The 23,979-nt window shown below is 40.2% G+C and overlaps 1 protein-coding gene across 1 annotated transcript in view; it reads left to right on the plus strand.

The window, feature by feature from the left end:
• The first annotated feature begins 2,442 nt into the window (after nucleotides 1-2,442).
• The window catches only part of UGGT2 (UDP-glucose glycoprotein glucosyltransferase 2), a 109,018-nt gene continuing 87,481 nt past the window's right edge, over nucleotides 2,443-23,979 (plus strand). Inside the window, exons 1-5 of the mRNA XM_040991227.1 lie at nucleotides 2,443-2,594; nucleotides 8,668-8,750; nucleotides 14,580-14,710; nucleotides 15,097-15,209; nucleotides 20,330-20,504. Of these exons, the coding sequence (XP_040847161.1) occupies nucleotides 2,443-2,594; nucleotides 8,668-8,750; nucleotides 14,580-14,710; nucleotides 15,097-15,209; nucleotides 20,330-20,504 (654 nt within the window). The remainder of the gene's footprint in view (nucleotides 2,595-8,667; nucleotides 8,751-14,579; nucleotides 14,711-15,096; nucleotides 15,210-20,329; nucleotides 20,505-23,979) is intronic.

Genomic DNA, 23,979 nt, shown 5'->3' on the forward strand with positions numbered 1-23,979 from the left:
AATTCCCTCCCTTCCTTCCAAATGATTCCCATTTTATTACAATTGTATGGGCTTTCATAAGCAGTCATAAGCCTGTCATTCTGTTATTTGTGTCCTGACATTGCTGGTACAATGACAGACAGTCCAGTAGGTCTTGTCAAGATATATCCAACAGTTTCTTTGAGAGTCCATCTTTGATTTGGAAGTAGAGATGTATATGGCATTGTATCTTTACATCTGAATTCTTATGGCTTAAAAAAAAAAGATTTATTTTTATTTGAAAGGTTGATTTATTTAGGATAGAGAGAGAGAGCTTCCATACACTGGTTCACTTCCCAAATGGCTGCTATGGCTGAAGCTGAGCTGCTCTGAAACCAGCAAGCCAGGAACCAGGAGTCAAGAGCTTCTTCCAGGTCTTCTAGATGTATTTAGGAGCCCAAGGACTTGTGCCATCCCTGTTGCTTTCCCAGGCCATAGCAGGGAGCTGGATCGGAAGTAAAGCAGAGGAGAGTAGAAACAGCCCCCATTTGGCATGCAGGTGCTGCAGGCACAGCATCAGTCCGTGAAGCTACTGCACCAGCTCAGTTTATGGCTTTTATAACCAAATTATTTATGTTTTGATTCCTGTGAAACATGCCAATTCACTGTCAATATTTTATTTCTACCCTTATGATTTCTTTATTTTAAAAGATTATTTTTACTTGAAAGGAAGATTTTTACACAGAGGGAAAGAGAGAGGAGTCTTCCATCTGCTGGTTTACCCCAGTAAATGGCTGCACCAGCCATAGCTGAGCTGCGCGAAGCTAGGAGCCAGGAGCTTCTTCCAGGTCTCCAATATGGGGTAGGAGCCCAAGGATCTGGGCCATCCTCCGCTGCCTCCCAGGCCATAAACCAGGAGCTGGATCAGAAGTGGAGCAGCCCAGACACAAACCGTGATTGGTGCTTGCAGGTGGAGGATAAGCCTGATGTGGCCCTCACCTTACAATTTGAATAAAACGTAGCTCAAAATAAGTGGAAATGAGAAGTTAAAGCACAGAGTTGTACATTTCATAATTTTCTTTCTTGCATGTGAATAGAATTAAAGCTCATTTGCCTTAACTTTCTGCTTCCCAACCATTAAAACAAAGGTTCCTGAGGGTTGTCATGGATACTCAAAAGGAGTAAGATCTGAGGTTTTGGAAAATATACTATCTCTAGGACAGTACAAACAGGAGAAACAGATAAGCACTTATTAAAACTGTGAGGGTCTTAGTGCTGTATGACTTACAGAAAATAAAGCTCTAATGGAAATTTCAAGGCACGAAGAAGAAATCAAAAAATGTAAGTTAACCATCGCATGTGAGAGCTGTTCAGTGTTGAGTAGACTTTCTAGACTAGGGGCTTCCAGGGAGTGATTTAAGCAAAAGAGGGGTAATGAAGCAAAAGGAAGTGGAGGAAATGGTTCTTAAAATGCAACAGAACAAGGGAGTTACAGGAAGAAAATCAAACAAAATAATAGAGGATGGATGCCTCTCTATCATCATCTTCCCCCTCTGGCTGCGGTTTCTTCTGCCACAGTACTCTAACCAAACGACCCAGCCCATACCAGCTCTTCTCTGCACTTTTCACCTGCACACTTCGACACCAGCCCTTCTCCCACTTGCACGCGAATAAAAATCACCTGGGTGCCTGCTAAGTGGAAAGTCTAAATCAAGAAGTCAGCCCCGGGCCTGTGACTCCACATTTTTAAACAACTCCCAGGTGAGACCTAGGCTGCCCCTCAGCTTGGGGTAGAATGGCTACACCTGTGGTTCCCAGGTAAAGCAATGCCCGCGAGACGCCAAGTTCTCGGGCTTCCAATAATGGGGCGAGACCCAACGCCTCTTGAGCCCTACCCTCAGCGAGCAGCTGACGCTTGAGAACCACTCCTAAGAAACGATCCTGCGGCTTTTAAAATGCGCCTCAAGATGAGCCCGGCCCCGCCCGAGACCCTCAAAGAACGTGGGGTGTGTTGGGCAGCCAGCACTGTTGAAAATCTCTTTGAAAATGAGAGGATCCTAACAGGCAAGCAAGATGGAGCCCTGTGTGTGTGTGAGGTGAGTGCTTTTCTTCTCCGGCCTACGTAATTTGTGGGTAACATCCACGGGATTCTTGGAGTCTCTTTCAGATTTTGGCATTTCCAGCGGCGCTGGCCGGGTCTCGGGGCGCCCGCTTCCCGACCCCGGAGCCGCCCCCCATCCGGCCGCCGCCCAGGGCGCCCCGACGTGACCCGGCGGACTCCCCCAGGCGGCGTCCCGGGGCCACCGACTCCCCCCAACAAAACGGGCCGCAGCGGGACACGCATGCGCCGGGCCGCGGCCCGGGCCCACCCCGAGTAACGGACTCGAGCTCCCCCAACCGGAAGTGGGCGGAGGCGGCTGGCGCTGGCGGCCGGGCGCTCGGGGCCGCGTCGTCGGCGGCGGCTCGCGCGTCGCTCCGAGCACCATGGCGCCGGCCGGGTACACGCTGGGGCTGCTGCTGCGCTCCGCGCTGCTGTGCTTCTCGCTCCTCGGCGCCGGCCCGGCCTCGGCGGCCAAGGCGGTGACGGCCCGCTTGGCCGCCAAGTGGCCCGAGACCCCGCTGCTGCTGGAGGCGAGGTGGGTGCCCGCGCCCGGGGGCGGGCGAGCGGGGCCGGGGGCGCTGGCGGCCCCTCACCCCGGGGTCCTCACGCGGGCGGCGGGTGTCCCCGTGCCCGCACTCGGAGAGCGCGGTGGCCAGCCCCGGCCCTTGGCACTCCTCGTCCAGGGCGTGCTGTGTGGCTCACGCACAGTTTCTAGAATGTTGGTTTAATTCATTTACGAAAGGCGATGAAGTGTTTGACGCAGATGGTTAGACTGAGGTAGACAATTTTTTTTCTTAGACCTCACTCTGCCGGGCCGGCTGTGGGGAAGGCTGCGTCTGTCCGGTCTCCTTCCATCTTTTCTACTGGAATTGGTTCTTGTATCATTTACTGTTCAGAAACCAAAATTATATACTGTTGGGTTCTGCCCCTCAGCATTCCCTCAGTGAAATACTGATAGTGTGTGTGTGTGTTACACCATGTCCAGTTCTACAGGAACTACTGTTGTCTGTACGCCAGAGCAGCCCACCTACCCACTGCCTTTGGTCCTGAAGGGAGACTTGATCCCGCAACCTGGCCCGTGCTAGCTGCTAAAAGGTTTTTGCTGAGTGATCATAGCTTCATGTGGAACTCCTTAACTTCTCCAGTTCCCCCAGAGCTCGGCTGGGTGTGATCTCTCACGCTGCCAAAGCACTCTGCTTTCTCAGACTGCCAGGGTTTCTGCTTAACTCGGAGTCCTAGGGTTGGGACCCCTGTAGGATGCTCCCTCAGGCCTTCCTCATCAAGCCCCACCCCCACCCCACCCCACCCCCGTCTGGTTAGCGTCATTAGGATAGTCGCATCCTGACTCTGAAGTTTGGGAAGTTATGCATCTTGAGATAGATGGCATCGTCTTGTGTGCCTGGGCTCCGAATCCAGTACCATTGTCAGACGCTGGAAATGACACAGGGAGAACCAGGTCTCCGTGTGAAGATGGATTCAGAAAGGAGATAGGCAGTTACAGCCAAGAAACACCTGAAGCCACTGAAACCTAGAAGGGGCAAGAAGGCAGTCTCCTCCACACACCTGAGAGAGGCCACAGCGCTGCCAACACCCTGATTTTGTGTGTTGAGCTTCCAGAATTGAGAGTATATGTTGTTGTAAGCCAGTAAGGGTATTCTTTGTTGTTGTTTTTGCTTTGTTTTCTTCTGAAGCAGGGGGTGATTGCTTTACAACAGCTTTAGCAAAGCAATAACCAAAGCATATAGAATGCAGCTGGGAGAAATTCCTGTGTTAGCGAAGTCATATACCACACCTGGAAGGATTTTGAGACTCAGGATAGAAAAGTCTAATGGATTTGAGACTTCCAAAAGATGTCTTGTGATTGATTCTGGTGAGAACTTAAAGTAAGGAGCCCTGTGCGAAAGCCTGGTGGTGGCTAAATTCTTGCCTTGTATCCGCTGGGGTCCAATCTGGGTGCAGGTTCATATGCCACCTGCTTTACTTCCCATCCAGCTCCCTTTTTGTGGCCTGAAAGCAGTGGAGAATGGCACAAGGCTTTGGGACTCTTTACCCATATGGGAGACCTGGAAGAAGCTCCTGGCTTCAGATTAGCTCAGCTCCGGCTTGTTGCAGCCACCTGGGAAGAGAACCAGTGGATGGAAGATCTTTCTCTGTATCTCTTCTCTGTATATCTGCCTCTCTCCCCCCCCCTCATTTGTTTTCTTTTAAAATCTGCCCCCCCTTTTTTTAAGAAAAATATCTAACCTTCTATAATCTTAGAGAATGTTTTTGTCAACCTGAATATTAGTAGAAATATGAAAGCATGAGGGGCACACTATTTTAAACAAAGGGTGACTCTTGATAGTGGCTAACAGGTTGTAAAGTTTGTGGAAAAGAACCGGAGGTGACAAACTTCGTTGAAGGTTTCCAGGGAAAGTGTTAAAGGTATTGCCTGATTCTCTGCTGTTTATAAGAGAATTAGAAAGGAGAGAAAGAAGGAAAAGCTAAGGAACAAGGGATCAACACTTGGAGTTTGGGAGTTCTCAGCCCATTTAGATTGCAGGGGATGCTAAAATTGGGGAACTCAATATCAGAAATATGTACTTCTGAAAAGACCAAGGGGGATTAGCGGTCTTTTGCTGTTCACATTAGTCAAGTGTTAGATCCTCGTAACCATGCCAATAGAAGCCAGGTAGAGATGGAGTGTCCCAAGGATCCCCGTTCAGTGGTGTGGACCCTGACAAGCCCCGTTTGGAGAATAATAGTACAAGCATTGCCAACTTGAACCAAAAAAATGAGATGAGGAGGCTGTCAGACTTGTAAAATTCTATGGGCAGGGCCCAGCGCGGTGGCGCAAGTGGCTAAGGTCCTCGCCTTGCATGCCTGGGATCCCATATGGGCGCCGGTTCTAATCCTGGCAGCCCCACTTCCCATCCAGCTCCCTGCTTGTGGCCCGGGAAAGCACTCGAGGATGGCCCAAGGCTTTGGGACCCTGCACCCGTGTGGGAGACCTGGAAGAGGCTCCTGGCTTCGGATTGGCATAGTATCGGCCCGTTGCGCTCCCTTGGGGAGTGAATCATTGGACGGAAGATCTTCCTCTCTGTCTCTCCTCTCTGTATATCCGCTTTTCCAATAAAAAAAAAAATCTTTAAAAAATTCTATGGGCAGCAAGTGGACTGATGAAGCGGTGGGAGGTAAACCTTATGCCCCCACCCAGGAAAGAATCCCTGTGGATGTAGAGCCACGGCAGGCAGCATGGAGTGTGGGGTGCTGGGTTGTGGTCCTCAGACCTCAAACTGTGGAATTTGCCTGCTGACTTTTGTGCTTGCGTGGGACATTCCTGGAGCCCTTTCATTTCTTTCAGTTCTTCCCTTCTGGACTAGGGATGTCCATCCTATGTCACTACTACATTTTGGAAATGGTGAACTTGTTTTGGTTTCTTTCCTGAATGCACATTTGGAGAAGGATTTTACCCAGGATGGATAATACTTAGAGATGCCCCTAAGTCAGACTAAGATTCTGAGGAAGTGAATATGTTTTTTTTGTGCATAGGACATATGTGCATTTTTGTTTGGCAGTTTTTATTTTTCTAAAGGTTTATTTTTATCTGAAAGGTAGATTTACAGAGAAAACATAGAAAGATCTTCTCCTTGCTGGTTCACTCCTCAAATGGCTGCAAGACCAGAGCTAAACTGTTTTGAAGCTGGAAGCCAGGAGCTTCTTGTAGGTCTTTCGTGTGGGTGCAGGGTTCCAAGGGCTTGAGCCATCCTCTGCTGCTTTTCCAGGTTATAGACAGAAAGATGGATGGGAGTTGGAGTAGCTAGGACACGAACTGGCACGCATACAGATGCTGGTGCTGTACAACAGAGGATTAGCCTGCTGAGCTATTGTGGCAGCACCCATATGTGGACTTTTAAAAGCCAGGGAGAAGGTGGCCTTAGTTATGCTCACCCCAAGAGATTCATCCTTGTCCTGAACCCTGGAATCTGTTACATAAACCCTGTCAAAACCTTGGCTTTAGATTTTTTTTTTTTTCTGCAAGAACCATGAGGGAATAAGTTTCATTTTTGTTGAGCCACCAGAATTTGTGCTAGTGTCTTACAGTGGCTCTAGGATAGTAATCTGGGTTCTGCTATACCACCATCCTTTCCTTATTGATACCTTATTTGTGCCATTGCATATCTTTGATCGTTTTTTCTGGTGGAATGAATATGTTTCTATTATGCTGTCATAGTGTTTGGTCAGTCTTTTTGTTGTAATCTTTACTGAAAGACATGTATACTCATTTCTGGTTTAAATGTCAACTTCTGAGGACTATTCATGTGTATTTTGACAAAGTATAGCTCAGAAAAAGGCTAGGTATTTCATGTTGATGTGTGGAAAGGATATTTTTAAAGGTGAGGTGTGGTGTGTTTCAGTGTGCTTCAGAATGACCTCTGCCCTAAGCTGACCTGAGGAAACTGGTCTGTTTGGATAATACAGACTAAATGCTCAGTGTTATTCATGGGCAGATTAAATTATCGGTAGGTTTCTTATTACATAGCCTGAAACCCTCCTCACTGTATGTTTTATTTACTGGTCTTCATCCTTCTCAACCAAATCTATTTATTCTGTGTGACAGTGAATGGCAGGTGAAAAGCCTATAATTTCTTTATTCTACTTTAAAAGAAAAGGTCGGATCGGCATTGTAGCATAGTAGGTAAAGCCACTGCCCAAGACACCATCACATACAGGTAATGGTTCAAGTCCTGGCTGAGCCATTTCCCTTGCAGCTCCTTGCTAATGTGCTTGGGAAAGCAGCAGAAGATAACCCATTTGCTTGGGCCCCTGACACCTAGGTGGGAAACCTGGAAGGAACTCCTGGCTCCTGCCTGGCCTTGCCCCAGCTATTGTGGCCACTTGGGATGTGAACGGATAGGAGATCTCTCTGTGCCTCACTCTGTAACTCCACCTTTAAAAACAAAGAAACAATATATGTTTTTTTCCTAGAATTTGTTATTCTGATAATATTCAATTCATATTAACTAAAAATCAGAACACCCCCCCCCCATGATCTAAACTCCAAAATATTTTGAGTACCCAACCTAACATTAGAAGTAGAAAATTCCACATCCAACCTCATGATGGATTGCAGTAAAAGCACAGGTGCACCAAGAACGTTGTATAAAATTGGCTCCAGAGCATGATGGAAGGTGCAGCCAAAACAAAAGTTCATGGTTAGACTTGGATCTTAAGTATATTCAGATATTCTAAAATCTGAAAGAAAAATTCAAAGTATTTCTGATCCTAAGCATTTTGTGTAAAGGATACTCGGTCTAATCGCTTCTCGGCCTTTTGGCTAAGATCAAGTGAAGGATACTCGGTCTATATATGAATGTTTGTGACTATTTGGTCAAGTTGGAAGAATGTTCAGTGTTTGTTTTTGTAAGATTTTGTACCAAATTTATGCTTTTTTGGGCCATGTCACATTTAGCGTTTCCTATAATTTCTTTTGCTTTCAAGTTTTCTTCATTTTTTAAGAGAATCATTGAGTTGGACAAAGTGACAGTAGTTGTTTTGAAGTTACTGATTACTTTAAATTGCGATTTTGTTTTTTTTAAGTTTGTGTTGATGAATTCATCAGTTTTCTCCTCTCCTTCCTCCCCCTCCCCGTTTGGCATCAGACTTGTGGCAGTTATGTGTTCTGGATACACTCAGCAGTTTCTTCTTAGAATAAGCATTGGTTTAGGTTGGCCTGGGTTAGAGGAAGAATAAGGTGGGTAATAACAAAGTTTTGGTGCCGCATAATTGGTAGCTATTTTCTTTCTAGTTTAAGTGTTTTTCTGTGGATGGTTTAGATGTTTTTTGCATTATTTTAAGTAGCACTATTTCTAAAGTTTTGGAAGGCCTTTTCCATTTTTTTTCTTATGTACTCTGTAGAAAACAGGCACTTTTGGGTGCTAAAAGCCAGCAACCTAGTGCAATATGTGATTTCCTGTCAGCTTTTAAATTAAGGTCTTTTGTTTTATAGTAAAATCTTTGAAGATTGTAAAATTTGAAAGATAGTCACAAGAGAGAAAGAGCTTCCATGTACTGGTTCATTCCCCAAATGGTCACAATGGCCAGAGCTCAGCCAATCTAAAGCCAGGAGCCTGGAGCTTCCTCCATGTCTTCCATGTGAATGCATGATCCCAAGCTTTGGACTGTTCTCTCCTGCCTTCCCAGGCCACAAGCAGGAAGCTGGATGGGAAGTGAAGCAGCCAGAACATGAACTGGCACCTGTATAGGATGCTGGTGCTTGAAGTGGAGGTTTAGCTGTTGCGCCACTGCGCTGGTCCCAAGACAATTTTTTATACCAAGAGTTAAATGAAACAATTGAGGACTTGCATGAAGTATTATGGAATGACTTTGTTGGGAGATTTTATTTCTTAGTAATATTTCATATGGAAAGGTGATTGTATCATTTTTTGATGCTAATGAAGCTGAATTTCTCATGTGATTGTTTCCTGACTTATTCATGTGAGAAGGGACCATCAGTTGGATCTCTTTCTGTGGTAACAATAAATGAAAATCAGTAACATTACATCAGTTTTTGGAGGTTGATAGTATATAAACCACGTTTCCTTTATGTTAATTTTTATTCTTTATAGTGAATTTATGGCAGAAGAAAGTAATGAGAAATTTTGGCAGTTTTTGGAAACTGTGAAAGAATTAGCAATTTATAAGAAAGCAGGTAAGTTATATACACATTTTAACTTGTGAAATTTGTTTTCCTGTGTACAAATTGGATATAATTATCTTTAATAATGACTGAGAGTGTGTGCTAGGTTAGTAAATCTAAACCTTAAATATGGAAAGCTCTTTAATAGAAAAAATCCCAAGTATTTTTTCATGAAAAACCCTCTTTGTTGTAAGAAAACTCATGTAATCAGTAGTAATTGCTTTATAATAAAACAAATTGTTATGATAATTTGTTTTCATCTAGGTTTCCTTGAAATAGTTTTATATCTAGGAATTGTACACATTCTAAGATTATTTTTTTAAGAACAGTTTTAAGCTCAAAGCAAAATTGAGCAAAAAGTCCAGAGATTCTGTATAGTTTCTGTCCCGACAGGTGAATTGCCCCCCCCCATTAACATGTCCCCCACTAGAATTTACAGTTTGTAAATCTACATGGACACCTCACTCTTAGCAGAATTCTGTAGTTGATAGTAGGGTTTACTGTTGCGTTATTATTGTCTATATGTTTGGACACTGTTTGCTCATTTGCAATGCTGTGTTGTTACACTAGAACATTTTTACTTAAACTCCAAAGGAATTTATACTATTTTCTTCAAAAGCCATTTAACCACATTTAAGTGCAAGTTAGTAATACCTTTTTTAGAAGTTTTAAAGCAGTATGTATCTGAGAATCAAAAGCAGATGTCACATTTGCCATTTCCTCCAGAAAGCTTGAAATGGGCAACACTGGGCCAGGCCAGAGCCAGGAACCTTGAGCAGGACTGGGGGTGTGGAGAGACTCTGGTCGCGGGGTAGTCATCATTTCCAAATATGGGAAACTGTTTTTTGTTTTTTCATATTTGTACTAGTAATTTTAATTTTGGCAATCAAGTCAAAAATAGAATCGACTGATATGAGAGATTTTTAAAATACATGGAATGCCTGTGATGAAGACACTTTCACATTTTTATTGCCAAATATTGTTAGCTTACATTTTTTTGGAAGCAGAGAGCAGAGTCTTCCAGTCACTGATTCACTATCTAGACACCTACAACAGCCAATGCTAGCTCACTTAAACACTTGAGCCAGATGTTTGAGCCAAATATCTTTTAATTCCATTTTTAATGAACATTTTGATGTGCCCTCTTGTCAGATTTCATAATAGTTAACACCAAAACTGGTTGTCACCTAAAATCTGTAATATGTTAGTCCTAGTCTGTAAACAAGAAATGCTTTATATTCATGTTCAGTGTTTTTAGAAAAATAATACTCAAAATTGCTGTTCTCAATTTTGAATGCTTTTTTTTTTAAGGTTTATAAATTTTTATTGGAAAGTCAGATTTACAGAGAGAAGAGTGTGAAAAATCTTCCATCTACTGGTTCATTTCCAAAGTAACTGCAGTGCCTGGAGTTGAGCCAATTGGAAGCCAGGAGCTTTTACTGGGTCTCCCACGTAGGTACAGGGTCCCAAGGCTTTGGTCCTCTCCTCTCCTGCTTTCCTAGGCCACAAGCAGGGATCTGGATGGGAATTGGGGCTGCTGGGGCACTAACTGGTACCCATATGGGATCCCGGCTCATGCAAGGAGAGGACTTTAGCCATTAGGCTACCGCAGTGGGCCCTGAATGCTAATTTAAAAAAAAAATATATCAAAGACAGTTCTCATATCTGGTTTACTCTCCAAACTTACAACAGCCAGGGATGGAGCCAGGCTGAAACTGGGAGCCAAGAACTCTGTTCTGTCACATGAGTGGCAAGAACCAAACCACTTGAGCCGGTAATAGGGAGCAAGCGAGCTAGAAGCTGGTTGATTGGCACCGGGGCTTAAATTCAATGATTCCAACATGGAATACAAGTGTCTTAATTGGAATCCTAAGCACTGTGCCAAATGCAGATGGCAGCAGTCTGTGTCCCTGCCCAGCTGCTCTAGTTCAAGTGTGGCTGCTTGCTAGTGTGACTCGGAAAGCAGCTAAGATAGCCCAAGTGTTTGGTCTCTACTATCTGTGGGAGACCTGAATGAAGGTCCTGGTTTCTGTCTGGCCCAGCACTGGCCATTATAACCATTTCCGGTGTGAACTAGCAGGTGGAAAATTCTCATTCATGTTTTTAATTTTCTCCTGTTTCTTCCTGCTTCCTTAGCTCTGCCTTTCAAATAAGCAGATTTTAAAGGGGTAAACCTAATTATTTAATTGCCCCACATTACAAATTTGAAGTTTTTGAATTCAACAAATAGTTACATATCATTGAGTGAATACTTTGCTGTGTATCAGCAAATTAATATCTATTAAAATTTTTATTGTTTTTTGAAATATATAATTCTGCAGCATTACATTTATTGATGTCTCAAGAGTCAACGGACGTATTAGCCTATGTAATTTTATGTGGTGAGTTATAAATATCGGCAAATTATACCTAACTTCAAATTACCTGTTTATTTTCACATCACTACCTGATTAGCATGTAAAAATGTCATTCTCTAAGTCCTTGTAGATACTAATGGTTTCTGTGAAAGTGAAAATGGTTGTATATTGCTATGTAAAAGATGCTCTGAAAATGTGATGATTATATCTGTTACTTAGAGTTGAGTACCAGCACATGTAAGGTAGGAGGATGATTGCGGTTCGAATGTGTCACATTTGAAGAGGCTGTCAGGTACCCAGATGCAGATATGAGTGACAGATTTAGGTTAAAAAAGAAGCTGAAATGGTGTAAATCCTGAGCTAGCAGCATAAAGACTGCAATTGAAGCTATAGGGAAATAAACAAAATGAGAGTAAGATAGGGCCTAATGGCAGAACCTTGGGTAATACCTGTGTTTAAGAGATGGTGAGAGGAAGAACAGGTACTAGAAACGGAGGAAGAGTAACCACGGAGATCAGTGAAAAGCCTGCACACGAAAGCCAGAGGAACATTGCTAAGTGATATTATCAACAATATTGACAGAATGGAAATATTAGGCATCTACTTGCAAGGTTTGCCCCTGGACCTCATAGAAGATTCTGATAGGCGTGGACCATCTCACTTGTAAGATACCACTCATGTTTGTCTCTGTTCACTTCTGGTTCGTTGGAAGTCAACTCCCTTTTGGGTTATTTCCTCCTGCTTTAAGGACTATGTATTTTTAAAATATTTTTAAAGATACTTCTCATTTTTTGTGTGTTGACTATGAAGGAAAATCTTACTTGCATTGTGTGTTTTTTTTTTAATAACTGGGGAGAAAACTTACTGTGACTCCTATGTGCTGATAAGTTACCTGGAATTGTCCAAGAAGTTGACAAAGTTTGTCAAATAAATAGGAGAAGAGCCTGCCTATTAAATCAACTACTTAAACCTCCTGGATTAGGGCATGGGGTATCTGCCTGATGGTTGAGGTACTGATTAGGATTCCTGCGTTACCACATTGGAGTGCCTGCGTTCGATTCTTGGATCTGGTTCCTGATTTCAGCTTCCTGTCAGTGTAGGAAGGTGGAAGGTGAAAATGATTATTGAAGTAACTGGGGTCTTTCTATGTGGGAGATCTGGATTGAGTTCCCAGCTTTTTTTTTTTAGATTTATATATTTTTCTTGGAAAGTGAGGTATACTCTTGGAGGAGAGACAGAAAGGAAGATCTTCCATCTGATGAATCACTCCCCAAGTGGCTGCAATGGCCTTTGCAGAGCTGATCAGGAGCCAGAGCTGCTTCCAGGTCTCCCATGTGGGTATGGGGTTCCAAGACCTTCAGCCGTCCTTGACTGCTTTCCCAGGCCACAAGTAGGGAGTTGGGTAGGAAGTGGGGCCGCCGACACGTGAACAAGTGCCCATATCGGATCCTGGCAGCGTGTGCAAGGTGAGGACTTTAACACTAGGATACCACACCGTGCTTGAGTTCCCAGGTTTGATCCTAACCTAGCTCTGGCTGTTGTGGTAATTAGGAATAAAGTAGCAGATGGGAGCTCTCACACTGCCTTTTCTTGTCTCTCTCCTCTTCAGTAGAGAGATGAAGGTTTACAAGTAGAATCATTGGATTTGGAAGATATTATTGTCTAGAATAAACATATCAATTCATGTATTAAACATTAGCGTAACAAATTTTATTACCATCTTACGTTCCAAAAGCGGAAATGTTCATTTGAAACACTAGAAAGGACCCGTGTCTTCACAGCTTATGGGCCAATGGGAGAGGCAAAATGAAATAATTGTAAAAATAATTTAATTACAGTTTTAGAATTGTTCTGGAGATAGCATAGAAAGCCAAATTGAGTGTATAATAGGAGCCAAGCTTGGGAGATCAAGGAAGATCATTCTGAAATGACAATTAAGCTTAGACTTAATGAATAAGGACTTGGCTAAAGTTGAATTTTAGACTAAAGGAATAACATGATTGAAGGTCCTAAGCCCTTGACCTCCTGTTTCTTTAGCCACTAGGCCATGCCGCCAGGCCCTGACCTCCTGTTTCTTTAGATACTGTCTGTTTATATTATACTGTCTGTCTATATTACAAGAGCAGTAATGGCTCTTGGGTTTTGTTCATAAGTATTCTTTGCTTAGCTTTGTTAAGTACTGACATTGCTATAACTTTTAATTTCAATAATTTTTTGCTCTTGGCCAATAATTACTGAGGAACCACTGAGATCATTTTCTTTTTATTGCAGTTTGTTTAGTGGTATTTTTTCTGCATCATGAAAACATGCAACATTTACATAGACTTCCTACAATCTTAATCCCCTTATTTCTACAGCTAATTATACAGAATTCACTTTAGTTCCCTCTTGGTTATATAAAGATTGCTCCCTTGTTGGTGCTTGATGAATAAATCTTGGAATGATAGCTTTGGAGTAATTGCTGTGCTGCCCACTTCAGAGTGTGATTTCCCGGGCTGGTGTGATGGCTCCGTGTGTTAATCCTTAGCAGCAAGTGCTGGTATCCCATATGGGCGCTGACTCATGTCCCAGCTGCTCCGCTTCCCATCCATCTTCCTACGGCATGGAATGCAACGGAGGCTAGTCCAAGTCCTTGGGCCCCTGCGCCCGTATGAGAGACCTGGAAGAAGCTCCTGGATTCAGATCACCTCAGCCCTGGCCCTTTTGGCCATTTTGGGGGATCAACCAGTGGATGGAAGATCTTTGTCTGCTTCTCTGAATAAATATCAATAAACAAATCTTTTTAAAGTGTGATTTTCCTGGCCAATTGAGGGACAACAGTGGCCTTCCTGACAAATGATGAGTTAGTTACCTTCTCATTGAGGTGTCTGACTTATCAAGATTTAAATGCCATCCTGTTGGCCAGTACTCTAAGTACCTGCAAACATGGAACAGTAAAATGGTGACTCCTGCAGAATGGCCTCATGGCCTGGCAGAAGACTTCAGCAGCCTTGAATGGTCCCAGGACCCAGCAGCTAGAGTAGTTACAGCTGCAGACAAGCAATTCTTGAAGGTCTGTTTCAAATTCTGTCTCCTGAAGTATTCTGTCCACACTAATTAACTTGCTTGCCTGTGCTTAATCTCAATAGAAGTTTTTGAGAGTCATACTATAAAATTCGTTAGTAATCGTACTTCAAAATTTGCTATTCTGAAGCTTAGATTTTAGGTAGGACCTGCTGTTTATTCTTTAACCCACTCCAAGTTAAGGTTTTATCTGAAGTGTCATGTCTTCCAAATAGATTTTAGTGGTGAGATTGTTTTCACCTGGTCTCATATTGACGCCACAAGAGTTAGTGACAGAACAGAGATGTTATTTTCCCATTTATCTCAATCTCTAACCAGACTGAAGTTGTGTTTATATGACAATGGTTAAATTACCTTATAATGAGGGCTTGCCAGTTCGAGTATAAAATACTAACATCATTTTTAAAACTTGTTTTTGTAGAATCAGATTATTCTTATTACAACTTAATCCTGAAGAAAGCAGGACAGTTTTTAGATGATATACACATCAATCTTTTAAAGTTTGCTTTTTCTATAAGGGCATACTCTCCAGCTGTTCATATGTTTCAACAGGTATGTAAAAACACCCAACCTGCCTTGACAAAGAGGTATGTGGTTAATACAAAATGATCTACAAAATTGTATGTAGTGCTGAACTCGGTGTCTCTGACATTATTGAGTATAATATAATGGACTAATTTTATAGTTATTATAAAAACCCAGTTGAAATTTGAGATAAGGAGGTTATGAAGTCAATTATTTAAAGGTAATAATGAAAACTTTGATAGTTTCTATATTTCCTAGGATAAAGGTGATTTTGTTCACATGTTTCTTGGATTTGACCTGCATGTGTATGCTTTTAACCTATGAGTAGTGAATTATTTTAATCAAAGTAATTGCATTTTAAAAATATTGTAATTATCAACTACCATAGCTAAATGAATCTTTGCAATCTTAAGCTTGCAGCTGATGAGCCACCACCAGATGGTTGTAATGCGTTTGTGGTTATCCATCAGAAGTACACCTGTAAAACTAATGAAATTAAAAAGCTACTGAAGAAGGCTAATTCAAGGTAAACTAATGTTAACTTCTAGTGAAAGGGGGGTTTATAAAGAGATGAAATAGCAGAAATTTCTTAAAGGTTAGTTTTCAAAGACCTATATCCACAGGGGATATATATTGAAAAGCTTGATAATATGAGAATATTTGTATTCACTAGCTTCTTATTTTAGGATATAAATTATACCAAAATGCCATAAAACATTAGATTTTAAAAATATAAATAGTTTTGAAACATGCAAAACTCTGTATTTATTTGGACCTTGATGTGTTCATCAACGATATAGGTATGTAGTTTCCTTTTCATGTCGTGTCCTGTTAGGCGTGTAAAAAGAGCTGGTAAGACTTCTGTCTTGCTCTGTATATTGCAGTAGTTTGAAAAGTTGCTTTTAAATGTCTTATAGTAGCATTCAGGAATAAGGTCCTCAGGCTGTGGACTTCTTGGGACAGTTTTAATTACTGCCTGAGTTTCATTGTTTGTCAAGGGTCTGTCTAGATTGTCTGTATCTTGATTTAATCTTGATATATTCTATGTATCCAGGAGTTTATCTAATTCTTACGGTTTTCCAGGATAGTAGCATTTATTTGCTCATTAGTTTGTAAATATCCTATGTTTCAGAGGTGTATGTGTGTGGTATTGATTATAATGCCTGTTTTCTCATCTCTAATATTAGTTTTTCCCCTTTTTTTCTTTAGTGTATCATAGCTTTTGTTTATGATGTGTAAAAAAAAAATCTTTTTAAAAAATTTATTTGAAAGCCAGAGTTAATGCAGAGAGAGATCTTCTATCCACTGATTGACTCCCCAGAAACCTCAACAGGTCGGGCTGAGCCAGAAGCCAGGGGCTTCATCTGGATCTCCCATATGGGTGGCATGCACCCAAATATTTGGGCTGTCTTCCATTGATTTTTCAGGTCATTAACAGGGATCTTGGAAGTGGAGCAGCTAGGAGAACCAGCACCTGGATGAGATGTCAGGGTTATAGGTGCTGGCTTTACGTGCTGAACCACAGTGCCGGCCCCATGTTTCTTGATCTTTCCAGTAGCTTTCTAGTTTCTATTTAATTTATTACTGTTCTGATCATTATTATTTCTCACCTGGTGCTGATTTGGGGTTTGATTTATTATTTTCTCTCTTCAAAATACATCATTAGATCCTTTGTTTGAATTATTTCTCTTTTTTTATACAGGCACTTAATATTATAAATGTCTTAATGCAGCCTTTTCTATATCCTGCAGGTTTTAATGTTTTGTTCTTTCATTTATTGCAAGAAATTTTTTTATTTCCTCTTTAGTTTCTTCAGTGACCTATTGTCCATTCAATAGTCTGATTTAATTTTTGTGTATTAGTTTTCTGTTCTTGTTGATTTCTACTTTTATTCCTTTGTGGTCTGAGAAGATAGGTGGTATGACTTCACCTTTTTTTAACTTACTGATAGTTGATTTGTAGCCAAATGTATATAGTTTATCCTAGAAAATGTTCCATGTGCTGATGAGAAAAATGTGTGTTGTCAAGCTGTGGAGTGAAATGTCCTGTAAATGTTTGGTTCATTTACTCAATAATATTTCAACTCTGATGTATCTATTGAGTTTTTGTTAGGATGATTTGTCCACTGATATGAATGGAATCTTAGCCTCCAGTACTGTAATAGAGGGTGACCTATCTCCTTTTGGGTCTGGTGTTTACTTTATATATCTGGGTGATTTTGTGTTTGGCACATATTTATTTATTGTTATGCCTTGCTGAACTGAACATTTTAACAACATGTAATGTCCTTCTTGGTTTCTTATTAGTTTTTTGCTTAAAGTTTGTTTTATCTGACTTCATCTGTTCAATTTTGCTTTTCATTTGCATGATGAATCTTTCTCCAGCTCATCTTTTTCAGTCTGAGTTCTTTGTAGGTAGAATATAATAGGGAGGGATCTTCTTTTTTTATTCATTCAAACAATATCTTTTGGCTGTTGAATTAAATTGACTTACATTCAAGGTTAATATTGGTAGATAAGAATGAACATATAATTGATGTGCTTACTAATTTTGTGTGTCTTGGTGAATTTGGGCGTGTCCTGTGTTTTCATGTTTACTTCAAATATAGGACTATTTTCTGAATTTCTTTGAAGGCCAGTTCTACAGTGATGAATTGTTTTTGCTTATCTGAAAACATCTCTCTTCTAAATGATGACCTCACTGGATATAATATTCTTGGATGAAAGAAAGGTTTTTTGGTAATCTGTTATAAATCATCTCCCTGTGTTTTGGCCTGTAGGATTTCTGCTGAGAAATCTGCCCTTGCTCTGATTTTGCTTTCTATGTAATTTGCTGCTTTTCTCTTACTGTCTTTAGGATCCTCTCCTTGTCCTTAGCTTTGGATAATTTGACTCCAATAAGCTTTGGACAAGACATTTTTTAGGTTAAGTCCGCATGGGGTCTTTTGAGCTTCCCGTATCATCTGAATGTCCATGTATCTTTTTAAGACCTGGGGATTTTTCAGCTACTATATGAGTTAGCAGGATCTCAGTGACTTTTTCCACTTCCTCCTCTTCAGGAAAATCTAAAGTGCAAATGCTTGATCATTTAATGGTATCCCAAACCTCACAAAGATTTTCTTCATTCCTTTTAATTTTATTTTTACTTGATCCGATTGAGTTATTTCCTTGAAATCAGAAATTCTCTCCTCCACTTGGTCTATTATATTAAGCTGTCAATCATTTTTTTTATTTTGCTGATTAAAGATTTCATATCCAAAATGTTTACTTGTTTATTTTAATCCTGTTACTTATGTAATATTTTAATTCATGACACTTCTTGATTTTCTCACTTATCTGCATTCTCTTGCGTCCCGTTGAGTTTTCTTCCAGTCACTTGAATTCTGGTGTTTGACATTTCGTAGATTCTTTGAGATCAGTATGTAACTCTGGAGAATTGTTGTGTTCTTTGGGAGCTGTCCTGCTGCACTCATCTTCCATGTTTCCTGTGTACCTACTTTGACATCTACTCGTCTGGAATACTTGTTCCTTCTTCAGGAAGTAGGATTTCTTGAAAAAGTGTGAGCTTTTGAAAAAATTATTACATTTAAAAAATTTAGCTACTAGAATTATTTGATTAGTAGCCTTTCAATTCCCAACAATAAGTGATTTGAAGGAATAATGTTAAATGAAAATTCTATATAGATGTCCTTATTACTGATATGACAATCACTTTTTGAAAAAAATTATCCAGCTGACATTAATGGTATTTGAGTTCATAGGTTTCTGTTAAGAATTGTGAATGATTCCAAAAATGTTCTCCAATGTAAGAAGTTTTATTTGTGATGCAAAGTATGGCTTTTATAGCTAAATTTTTAACTTTAATAAATTGTATTCCATGAATAATAATGCTGTTGCAATTCAAATCTCTTCATCTGTTGCAGAAGTGAGAATTAGTGCAGTGAAATGCTGTTTCAGGCTGCTAAAATTCTTTTTATTCTGTGCTTCAAATATCAAAATATTGACAATAATATTTTAAGCCACATCTTGTATTAAAGGCCAATAATTAAGTCAGATAGAAGCAGAAGAATGTGTTAAATCTTTGTAAAATTTTATTTTAAAAAAATCACTTGGAAGAGTTGTAGCATGAGTTGGCAAGAAAGAGCATTACCCTTTGTAGCTAATTTACTCTAATTGGCCGTCATTTTGAATCTGGGCCAAGCCAATCCAAGAGTTGGGAACTTTGTCCAGGTCTCCACATGGATGTCAGGGATTGAAATACTTGGGACAGCTTCTACGCAGTTTTCCAAACATTAGCAGCAAGAACCTGGATTGAAGTAGAGCAAACAGGGACAGAAGTTGGTACCCATATGGAATGAAGGTTTGGCAGAAGTGGATTTACCTGCTGTGTCATGTGTCCCCTGCCCCACCTTTGAAAGAGATGGAGAGAGGATGAAACAAGAGAGCTTTCTTCTGGCTTATTTCACAAATGGCCCCAAGCGCAAGGGCGGGGGCGGGGGGCCCAGGCCAACATCAGGAACTTGATTTGTTCAGAGTTGTACACAAAAACATCACTTCTCAGCCTTTTGGCTAAGATCAAGTGTAGTGAGAGTTGTACACAAATGATAAAAACAAACCACCACCAATAACAAACACCACAACTTAATAAAAGACTCTAGATCTGTCTCCAGAAGGAGTGCTATCAGATTCTTCAACATCCTTTAAAGAAATGTACATGTGTATATTCATGTACTTGTAATTACATAGATTAAATGTTTTATCATGAATGATATACATTTAGTTCTTCATTCTCCTTGGTGTATTCTTCATTAATATTTTAGATAGGTGAAGGTTTGCAAAAAGGAGAAAAGTGTTCATTTTTTGAGTGCTACACATGTAATTTTTGCTCTTAGGCAATTTGCAAGTCATTTTGACAAATTCATTGACTCCAGGATCTAAGTAGAATTTTTCCTTCAGTACAAATAAATAGACCTATGGGATATCAGATAATTACCCGAGGTTGCAAAGCTAGTAGTTATTTAAGCTGTTACGTGAATCTATTCTGACTTCATAATATTTTTTTACTAACATTGTAGCAATGTTATCTCTACTCTTCTCTCCTTAGTATTTTATACTTAGGCAGTAATTGGTTGTATAGATATCTGAACTCATTAGATAATAGGTTATTTCTCAGTATCATTGCTACTACCTATATCATTTCTTAATTTCCTTTGTGTTCAAATTGCCAAAAAATAGTGGCTTTGGAATTCCCTAGACATGAATTGACATTCTGAATTTTTTTCGTATTGTCCTGGATAATTAATACCCTTGAGCCCCAGAAACTTAACTGTTTAAGTAAATGATCATAATCAAACTGGCATACTAATACAGGGTGCTGGCATGCAAGTAGCAGTTTAAACTGCTACAACACAATTACCTATCCCAAACAAAGACAAAACAACAGAACCATTGTTAATCAATTTGGATTACCTGAATTTATTTTCTATCATGTAGTAACAGTTAAGCACATAGTGACTACAGGATATTTAATTTTTTTTTCTGTGATTTTGTGTATTATAAATTGTTTGATAAACAGATTGAAAAGTGTTGTGATGAATTTCATACATTCTTGACTTGAGCTTCATTTGTTTGTTTTGTTTTATTTTAGGCCTAGACCTTATCTGTTTAAAGAAGATCATAAATATCCTACAAACAAAGAAAACTTACCAGTGATTATTCTTTATGCAGAAATAGGTACCAGAGCATTTGCTGAATTTCACAAAACATTATCTAAAAAAGCGCAAAATGCTGAAATTCTGTATGTTCTTCGTCATTATATCCAGGTGTGTTTCTGTTGTATGTAAGATTACTTTGTCTATACAAGTTTTTTGATAACATTATTTGATTTATGCAATAATTTTATCGGAGTAATTTAATTTTCAAGCTTAATGAGACAAATGTGACGTGGCAAAACGTTGGGATTCTGTCTTTTCTGGAGGTACTATGTTTATAGTCCTTTTTGACCTATATTATACAGATTTTAAACTTTGATAAAAACTAGTAACAATAACTCAATTTGTGTATCACTTTTTACTACTCAAATGCAGCTATTTTTCTAAAAAGATTTATTTTTATTACAAAGTCAGATATGCAGAGAGGAGAGACAGAGAGGAAGATCTTCTGTCTGATGATTCACTCCCCAAGTGAGCACAACAGCTGATGCTATGCCGATCCAAAGCCAAGAGACTCTTCCAGGTCTCCCACACGGGTGCAGGGTCCCAAAGCTTTTGGGCCGTCCTCAAGTGCTTTCCCAGGCCACAAGCAGGGAGCTGGATGGGAAGTGGAGCTGTCAGGATTAGAACCGGTGCCCATATGGGATCCCAGGCGTGCAAGGCGAGGACCTTAACCACTGCATCATTGCGTCGGGCCCAAATGCAGCTATTTTAAGAAAAATATATCAAAGTGAAGAAATTTTCCAATAGCATGTACCAATGTCAGTCCATCTGAATAAGTCTGCTGAAACTATACACAAACATAGCAAGCCAAGCAAGCCAACTTCATTATGCAAATAGGCAAAGGATTCATGGGAAGTGTTCCCCTAAGCTTCTGGAAAGCTTGTCAAGACAAAGGGTGTCCACCTTACCATTGGCCTGCAGCTGAGCAACCCTGAATGCACACTATCACCTGGGTTTTAAACTGCAGGGACCACTTGGTAAGGTGGACAGTGCATTGCAGGACTTCTGTTTTAGGTGAGGGATAGAACAGAGCTTTGGCTGTTACAGTTTTGCCTGTGTTAAGATGGTGCTTTCCGAGCTTATTTTTACAGTTACTCTTAAGTTGGAAGTACTTGAGAGGAAGTGATAAGAGCTGGGTTTCTGAGGCCATCTAGCTTCTTATCCAGTAGTATACCAGATGTTTTTCCCCAGTGTTCATTCTTATTCTTAATTTTAATTGCTCATTGTATCACTTTGGGTGAGTTACAGCTATTCAGAAGTAGAAAAATCTTACTAAGTATTCCCGTGTTTCCTGTTGTGATGAAATAGGGTAGAGATATTTACATGATCTATGAAAAGAAATATAAAAATGTGTCTTCAGTGTGTACATAATGGGTAACTTTATATTCATATTTACTACATCAATTTAATGAATATTTGAATACCTTTGTGCCAAGAACTGTTCAAATACCAGTGAATAAGATGAAAACTTTTCTTGTTCTCAGGGACTTGCCATTTTAGTTCCAGGTAGAACAAAGAAATGCATTTATGCTAGCTGAAAATAAAGTAAGTTCAATAGCAGAGGTGTCTTATGTTGTGATTCACTCCTGGATGAGGCAGAGATGAAGGGCAAAATCAGATGAAGATGTGAGTGAAGATGCAGATACTTGTCGTATTTAGCTCTGTCCCAAGTGGTTCTAATTTATGCCCTAAGGACATATGCCCATCTTTGAGAATGTGTACCAAATTATTCTCTGGGGAATGGCATTTGACATGGGAAAAGTAAATGAATTTAATGTTTTTATTCTATTACTGGGGAACTAATAACTTTCTGAAATTAATGGAAATTGGTCATGTGAAATTGCATTTCTTTCATGAACTGTGATAAGATATATGACCTTGTAGCTTTGCTTTTCTTTGGTACCAACTGATTGTCCTTTGAGTAGCTGTTCAAAATATCTCTAAATTGAGCTATATCAACTGAAAACTATTACTATTAAAAGATTTGAACTTCTCTAGATTACTGTAATTATAAATAACCCCATTTCTATACTATTTCTCACCGTAGCATTACCTGAGAAAGTACCAAGTTAATATGAGCCAAATGCTAAATACTTGTCTACCTTTTTTGCATTTTTAAATTATACAGTTCCTAGGTTCTGGGTTTTCCCCTACCCCCTCTCTTTAAATCCCCCCACACAACTGCCAGTGAGTTCTCCCATATCATTACCTCCTCCTAAACAGTCATAAGTCCACCATTGTGAGCATGGACACTGGCAGAGTCCAGCATCCCACTGTCATGAGACATCCAACAGTTTCACTGGGAGTCCATCTTCGATTCGAAAGTAGAGATGCACACTGCACCGTATTCTCACATCTGGATATGTCAGTCTACACAGTCACTATAAATCCCCACAAAACAATCAGCAGGAGGAAAAGGAGAAATTTACAACACCGTGAAATTAAACATGCCACTGGATATGATAGTCTCCATTACACAGTTGCTATGTCTCCCTTTAAATGAAAAGCGACAAAACACAATTAACAGGAAGAAAAATAGAAACTTACAACACTATGAAGTTAACATGGTACTTAATGACTAATGTGTCGCTGAAGAAATGAAAAAGGAGATCGAGAACCTTCTTGAAGAGAATGATGCTGCTGTATGATCTGTGAGTGAAGAATTTAATGAGACTGTTTTGAAGAGATGAAACAAAACAAACATCAAAATCCATGAGATACACTTTCTGCTGATCTTTGTTGGTGAGATGTATCTTCTGTAGGCATGAAATACATCTTTATAACAATACCAGTTGAAACTGGTAAGGTCCTTGGATGTCTTCTAAAATATCATGTATATTCATCTCTGTTGCTTTCTGTTGAATAAAATGTGGTAGATTCTCTTGATGGGATAATTTCTGTGAGTCAATTTTTTTTCCTTTAAAAAATGTGTGTATTTAAGACAGAGGGATATATTTCATTTTGTAGATTTATTTATTTTAATTGGAAGTGCAGGTTTATAGAGAGAAGAGTCAGATCTTTTACCTGCTGACTCACTACTCTCCAAATGGCCGTAATGGCCGGAGCTGAGCTGATCAGTTTTAGTCAGCTGTATCCCTTCATTCTGAAACAGCTTATTTGTGAAGCCTTTTTGAAACTTGACTCTTCATTAACTCACAGGAGTATGGGAAAATTGTGATGGTGTAACAGGGAAAAAAAAAAAGCCTTTTTTTGTTTTAAAAAACTAAAACATGAAAATTTTCATGAATTTCATGAAAATTTTTAGAAAATGGTAGTAGCCAATTTCTGATGCCTTAAAAGACTATGTAGATGGGCCCAGCGGTGTGGTCTAGCAGGTAAAGTCCTCGCCTTGAACACATTGGGATCCCATATGGGAGCCGGTTCTAATCCCGGCAGCCCCACTTCCCATCCAGCTCCCTGCTTGTGGCCTGGGAAAGCAATAAAGGAAGGCCCAATGCTTTGGGACCCTGCACCTGCGTGGGAGACCTGGAAGAGGTTCCTGGATCCTGGCTTTGGATCGGCATAGCATCAGCCGTTGTGCTCCCTTGGGGAGTGAATCATCGGACGGAAGATCTTCCTCTCT

The sequence above is a fragment of the Ochotona curzoniae genome, unplaced genomic scaffold (genome assembly GCF_017591425.1).
Source record: "Ochotona curzoniae isolate NIBS_2020 unplaced genomic scaffold, NIBS_Ocur_1.0 contig_64, whole genome shotgun sequence".
NCBI lineage: Eukaryota > Metazoa > Chordata > Mammalia > Lagomorpha > Ochotonidae > Ochotona > Ochotona curzoniae.